Below are 7,292 nucleotides of genomic sequence, written 5' to 3'. Positions count from 1 at the left end.
ATGGTGACAACCTGCTACGGAAGCTCATTCAGATGTGAAGATGTGTGGAACAAGATGAGAAAGGTATTGTTCTCATGAAACTGAAAGAATTGGCTTTTAGCTGTGGACGTCAAGACGTTCCTTTAACGATTATGTAGATGAACCTGCGATTACAGTGGTATGTGCCAGGGAAAGGGGTTCTATTTGTGAGATGATGAGCTCTGATGAGAAGAATGAAGAGAATAGTTGTTCCTCTTCTTATTGTCAGTCCATCATAGCTAAGGTAGTTGAGGATATTTGCCTTTACTTTATTTCACTTAGATTCAAAAGAGTTCTTGTTTGGCCTTAGTAAAGTTGCTTTATGCTCTCTGGAGTTTATTCAAGGGTGGAAGAGCTTAAAGAAATTCAAACAGAACAAAATCTAAAGATGAGATATTTGGAGCAGAAGCTGGTAATGCTTTGTCATTCCTCGGATGTTGAACTCTGGTATTCCAATAGCTGATTTATCTGCCCTTGGCAAAACTAAGCAACAATGTCAGATTGATATAATCGAAATAGCAATTTAGTCGCCGTTGGAGTGCGTCTTTTTTGATTAATTATTATATATATTCTATGGACTAATGTTAAATTGAATTAATGACAATGGAAATAGAAGTAGAATTATAGCCATTGGTACTCTAGAAGGTTGAAGGAAAAGCATCAGCAACAATATTCCGAGCAGTTGATGGTTTTTCCCTCTCCTTAGTATTAACAACAAAAGCTTGGGATTTAAATGAAATATAATTTAGCGCATTTAAGAGCCTTTGTTAGTGGGTGAAGTACCTGTAATACAAAGGTAAGAGTCACTAGTGTCTTGAATAGTCAAATTCATATTGTATTGCAGTAATGATAAATTGAAGAGACTACTGTTCTCATTTGAAGGTCAATGCATTAATTCCCCCTCCCTCTCCCTGGATATTTATGGTTATGATGTTTATGGAAAATGGCGTTCCTTGCATTTGGTATTTCATGCCACTTGATGTGATGAACAACACCTTGACCCCGACTCTTCCAGATTGATGCAGAAGTGAGATCCAGCAGTTGAAAAATCATTGTATGATGGTACCACTCTGTGTCTAATCCTTCCATCGAATTAAGTGATGTAAAGGCCATAGAGTCCTTAGACGAGCTGCATGTCGATCCTACTGAGTCAATATATCTATTGTGTGGATATGATGGGGAATCATGATTATCAACATTGGATATATGTTCCTCGAGAGGTGTGATTAAATCTTTTCAGCCAATGAACTCTGTTCGTCATATGCTTCAGTTGCATTGTTGAATGGTGAGATTATGTCTTTGGTGGTGGGGATAGACGCACATGGTACAATACAGGTATTAGCTTTAATAAATCTTTAAAGTATTACCTTTTCAATCTACTTATCTCTAATTATTTCTACTATATCTCAGTTGAATCTTACAACCCAAGTAGGATGAATGGAACTGTGCCCTTCCTTGAAAAAGCCAAAGAGTGGCCTGGTGGAGTTACTTTGATAACAAATATATGCAATTGGCGTGGGAAGTGTGTGATTGCTTTTTAGATATTGAAATGTCTGATTTGAAGCTTGAACGATGGACGGTATGCTGTCACTGCAACAAAAGGTACACTTTTCACCTGCATTTGAATCAGTTTGAGGAATGAAGTTTATTGGTTTTGATTTAATAAAGGATCGAAAATTAAGTTTACTTGGGAGAGCTTCAATTATGTTTAGCATGAATTGAAAAACATTGAGGCTTTTATCATTGAGGCTTTGCTTTGAATGAACTCAGACAAATGGAAATTTCAGAATGTATGAAATCTTACAGCATTTATTAAACTCACAAGATATATTCCTCATATACGGACCAATCTAATTAAATGAGATATCTAGAGAGAATTCACACTGTGATTTGTGATGCAGCTACTTTCCAGAGTCACTCAATATAATAATTTATAGTTGAGAAATTTATTTGGTAGAAACTAATGGAAAAATATGAATATGGAAGATCTAAACAATTGCTATTTCAATTTAAATCTTCTTCTAGATTGATTCTTATATTTTCTTTGATTCCTGGATTTGGTTAAATGATTGAGAAAGGTTTACTGATGATGTTGAATTCATTGCTTATTTGACCTGTTGGCAATTAAGTTTCCTGAAAATGAAGGTATTGTTTCATCATGGACACCATGTCACTTCTGTCATCAAGTTGGGCATCACATATGTTTCAGTCATTCAATACAAGGTTTAAAGATACTTTATATCATGAGACATACGTCGGTACATGTATTTACTGTAGTGTGATGTGGCAGAAGACGATGCTAAATGTAAATGGCAAAAAATGAAATACCATTTCAGACATTTCTTATTCCTTGAGGCACGTGGCATGCACCTTATAAAGCATGCATGATGTATAAGTTGACCAAGACTTGGTCCATGAATGCCTTTATCGTTCTCCAGCGATTTTTTTGCTGCTGCAGAAATTGATGTTGTGCTTTATCCTACTGGCGGATTTGATGGGAAGGATTATCTGAAGTAAGACACACGCCCTTTATGCTTTCCTGTTTGTGTGCATAATTAAATTTATATATATTGGCATACAGCAGGATATACTTCCAAATTCTTAACTTATAATTAAGGCTTCTAATCTTTGTTTGACATTAGTTGACTTGAGATGCCTGCGATTTCTATATGTATGGAGATGCATCTGATAGTAAGAAACAAAGAAAGATGATGCTAAATCGAAGTTCAGATAATGTAATTGATTTTTCTAGCATTGTTTGTTTAAAAGTTGCCTGACATTTTTGTATATATCAGTTCTGCAGAGCAAATTGCAAGCAGAACTCAAAGAGAACCTGCCACTCACTGGTGTTTTGAGTGGAAAATTGTAAGTTTTTCTGCCTTATGTTTTCTTGTTTTTTAGTTATGGACTATAAGAAATAATACATTTTGATTAACATTGTAAACTCACTTTTTCTTACTACAAGTCTACTCGTAATTTGTCCTCCATGTATTGCAAAAGGCAAAATGCGTAGTCCCCAGAGTATATATATCCTTTTCATGTTTCATATTAACAAGATGAATTTGTGTTGTAGATATGCTCTGGGTGCTTATGATGGCAGGACAATGGTTTCAAGCATCGAAATTATGATTCACGTATGGATTAAGGTGAGGGCGGACCCAATGAAGCAGACAAGGGGTATTCTGCTGCTGCTGTTCTGTAACAGTCTATATATGTTGTTGAGGAGTGGCAACCGGTGAGTCGGTGACGAGTTTGGACCCGGTTATCTTTCTTTCGCCATGCTTGTTTTTATGCAGTTGTTAGATAGATGCACACCCTTATCTTGTTGTCTTGTGATTATGTGATAACAGTTGAATGTTTAAGAGGTCGGGGCTAGAAGTCAACCTTGACGTGGTAGTCCACAATTAATCTGTTCATAATAGCTCCCATCTAATAAATTGTGATTGACCAATTGTGAAGTATCATGTTAGGATTGTAAAAGAATATTTGTGAGAAGAAGTTGTAGATATAGTATTACTCACGTAAGAGACCTATTATTAGTTATTCAACAAATTCATTGTGTGAACACAAGCTTAAGGCATGAAAGAAAAAGAGCTGACAATTTCTATTATAGTACAAATTAATGCAGAGAGATTCAAAGAAAAAGAAATAGCTGATAATTGTCGCGAAATTTCCTTGAACCTTCCTGCAGGAAGCGATTGGCATTTTTTCCCTTGTAGTTTTCTTTGAAGACCACGTGAACAGGATAAAAAAATAAACCTGTGATGTCACTTGAACTGACCATTGGTGTCGTTTTATGTTATAGTTGTTCTATTTGTCGTCCTTTATTGGACTAAAAAAACCATACTTTTTAATAATTTTTATAGTTACATATTTATCTCTATATTAAATCATTAAACTTACTTTTAATTCGTTATTCTTTACTAATGCTTTTAACACCCCATTTTTATATCATAAAGTCTAACTCTTTTACACTTATTCAATAAAGTTAAAAGTGATAAAATTAGAGAAACTAACTTAAAATTAACAATTTATTGCTATTTAATAGCAATCCCGTCCCCAAGATTCTTACTGTGTGAACACAAGGTTGTCAAAGTCAAATAATGGAGAGAGACTAAGAAAAAGAAATCATTTAATAATTGTAATGAAATTTCCACTGACTTTCTCTGCAATTGACTTTCAAGAGTGAGTAAAGAAGAGATAAAAATAGGAGAAATCATTCATAACAGCTGTAAAGTTTTATGGTTTTTCCATCGCTTCAACAGCCTCATTGATCTTTACATACTTTTTCTGGAGCAATTCAGATCTGCCGCCATTCGTTATTTGGGTAACATACTATGACTTTTTATATCTATTTTTTTTTTTTCAGATTTTATTTAAATTTTTGTATAATTTTATGAAAGTACTAATGCTTTCATGTTTCAATTTTCAGCTTCCTGTAGCTCTGACTGTTAAATCTGAACTTCCAAGACTAATTAAAAGGTAAGTACCTCTACTGTTCCCAGATTTGTTTTAATTCCAATTCCAATTTTTTGTTTTTTCTCCTATTAAGTACTTATTCATGTGTCTTAAATGCAACTTAATATATATCATACTCTTTTGAAATATTGCTAATATATATGTTTATCAGTATTATTCTAGAAATATAAATTTAATTTGACTTTGACGAATAATTTTATAGTTCATATCTGGCTTCACATACTTTCTCAGGAGCAATTACATCTTTCTGCAAATCATTCAGATCTGGATCCATTTGTTAGTTTGGTGACATATATACTTGGACCTTTTATATATTCTATTTTTCTTTGATTTTATTTTAATTTTATAATTTTATGAAAAATTAGAATCTATGTTTCATAAAAGCTGAACATGTAGTCAAATTTGGTTGAAGATTTACCGATATTTATAGTGTCTCAAAGTTGTTTCCAATGACGGGTGTGTCAGATCTAAACTTCCAAGGCTAATTAGTAAGTGGTGCCTCTATTGTTTGGTAGATTTATTTTTATTTTTGTTTTTGTTTTTGTTTTCTCTCTTTATAAACTACTTATTCACATGTCTTTTAATTTTTAGATGGTAAAAATGTGATATTGTGTTTTTAATTTATAATTAAAAAGTAATAATACAATAATCAAAATATTTTTCACTGTTTACTCTATTTTCAAGATTTATTTATCAAATATTATTTTAATTATATATTTAGAATTACTAGGAATGTTAATGAATTATTTAATAATTATATATTAAATCATAATTTTTTATTTCTCAATTACTTCAATTTATTTTCTAATGAAGTGTTTTTTGATTGATGAAGAATGTCATTATATTTTGTCTACTTAAACAGAACTGAAAAGCATTCCATTAGTTGTTGTCGATGGCTGGTTCTTCGTCTTCCAGCTACAATCCTTCTTTGTCTTCCAGCAACAATCCTTCAGAGGAGTATGATGTTTTTCTTAGTTTCAGAGGCACAGACACCCGCAACGGTTTCACAAGCCATCTCCATGCAACTTTGGATCGTAAAGGGATTAATACTTTCATTGATAACCAAATTGACAAAGGAGATGAAATTTCATCATTTCTTTTGAATACCATTAAAGCATCAAATATTTCAGTCATCATTTTCTCAAAAAATTATGCATCTTCTAGATGGTGCCTCCAAGAACTTGAACAAATCCTTTACTGCAAGAAAATAAAAAAGCAGATTGTTATACCAATTTTCTATCACGTAAATCCATCGGATGTGAGGAATCAAACAGGAATTTTTGGAGATGGATTAGCTGAGCTTGAAAAACGTAACAAGGTGAAGTTAGAGACGCTACAGAGATGGAAGACTGCTTTGAATGAAGCAGCTAGTCTAAGTGGCCATACTATAAGTTATCAAAAGTAAGTTTTAATTTCATAATATTTCGCTTTTTGTATTTCTTTTAGTGTATTAAACACTTCCGAATGCTTGAATTGAATGAAAGCTATATAAACATAATTTCTAACTAATTAAAGTTTGTTTTGTTGTTTATATTAGGCCTGAATCTAAACTTCTAGAAGAAATTGCCGATGATATTTTGGAGAAACTATATAAATTGTCTCCAAGTGATTATGGGGACTTGGTTGGAGTAGAGTTTCCCATAAAAAAAATAGAGTCTTTGTTGCACAAGGGATCAAATGGTGTTTCCAAAATAGGAATTTGGGGCATAGGTGGTGCTGGCAAGACAACTATTGCCCGTGTTGTATTCAACAAAATTTTGAATCGTTTTGAAGGATCATATTTTGCTGAAAATGTTAGGGAAGAGTCGGAGAAAAGTGGGAGATTAACTCACTTGCAAGAAAAACTTCTTTCCAAAATATTAAAGGACAAAGATCCCAATTTAGGACTCACCTTCACAAGAGACAGACTTAAAAAAAAGAAGGTTCTCATTGTTTTTGATGATGTAACATCTTTACAACAGATAGAAAATTTGATTGGAAATCTTAATTTGTTGAGCTCAAAAAGTCAAATTATCATAACAACAAGGGATAAACAAGTGTTGAGAACTTGTAGAGTAGATGATGCTTATATATACGAGGTTAAGGGACTAAGTAAGAAGGAAGCTCATCAACTTTTTAATCAATATGCCTTTGAACAAGGCTCTCCTACTGAAGATTATATTAAGCTATCAAACCTAGTAGTAGCATATTCCAAAGGCGTTCCGTTGGCTCTTAAAGTGTTGGGTTGCCATTTGTGTTCCAAGGAAAAAGAATTTTGGGAAAGTGCAATAAAAAAACTGGAAAAATGTCCTCTTTGGGGTATTCATAAGGTATTAAAAGTTAGTTATGATGGACTTGAAAAAGAGGAGAAGGATTTATTTTTAGATATTGCATGTTTCTTTAAAGGGGAACATAGAGATTCAGTGATAGAAACTCTAAATGCTTGTGACATTTATGCAAAGCAAGGAATACAAGTTCTTATTGATAAGTGTCTCGTGTTTGTGACATACTTCAATGAAATAACAATGCATGATTTGCTTCAAGAAATGGGTAGGGAAATTGCTCGAGATGACTGCAAACACATTCGACTATGGCATCATATGGATATCATCAAAGCATTTAAAAGAAAAAAGGTAAGGGTTAGCTATACTTATTTATTAATTGATAGATAACTTTGAGAGTGAGTTTAAAATTTTGACACAAATTTTAATTAATGTCTGGTTTAAGGATATCTAATGAGAGATTATGGTATGTATTATTATTATTATTTTCTTTCTAATAAATTCTTCCTCGTACTAGAGGCTCGCCAAAAATGA

The 7,292-nt window shown here is 32.8% G+C and overlaps 2 protein-coding genes across 3 annotated transcripts in view; one reads left to right on the top strand and one right to left on the bottom strand.

Annotated features, from left to right (window-relative positions):
• LOC116143423 (protein SIEL-like) overlaps positions 1 to 7,292 on the bottom strand; it is an 80,611-nt gene that overhangs the window by 11,908 nt on the left and 61,411 nt on the right. The gene's annotated exons all lie outside the window — the stretch shown is intronic.
• LOC116143490 (TMV resistance protein N-like) lies at positions 2,437 to 7,212 on the top strand. The gene is made up of 7 exons (XM_031428946.1): positions 2,437 to 2,531; positions 2,788 to 2,883; positions 3,092 to 3,164; positions 4,451 to 4,500; positions 5,413 to 5,898; positions 6,035 to 7,109; positions 7,204 to 7,212. Exons 1-7 carry the CDS (start codon positions 2,437 to 2,439, stop codon positions 7,210 to 7,212), a joined length of 1,884 nt encoding a protein of 627 aa, XP_031284806.1.

This window comes from Pistacia vera, unplaced genomic scaffold (genome assembly GCF_008641045.1).
Source record: "Pistacia vera cultivar Batoury unplaced genomic scaffold, PisVer_v2 Contig430, whole genome shotgun sequence".
Classification (NCBI taxonomy): Eukaryota; Viridiplantae; Streptophyta; class Magnoliopsida; order Sapindales; family Anacardiaceae; genus Pistacia; species Pistacia vera.
The sequence above is the reverse complement of the archived record's forward strand: the minus strand, read 5'-3'. Positions and strand labels throughout refer to the sequence as shown.

Bases quoted from the DNA above. Each gene is read 5' to 3' on its own strand.
- LOC116143490 (XM_031428946.1), top strand. From the start codon at position 2,437: ATGCCTTTATCGTTCTCCAGCGATTTTTTTGCTGCTGCAGAAATTGAT. The intron at 2,532-2,787 runs GTAAGACACACG...TTTGTTTAAAAG, and splicing joins GATGGGAAGGATTATCTGAA to TTGCCTGACATTTTTGTATA. The intron at 5,899-6,034 runs GTAAGTTTTAAT...TGTTTATATTAG, and splicing joins CATACTATAAGTTATCAAAA to GCCTGAATCTAAACTTCTAG.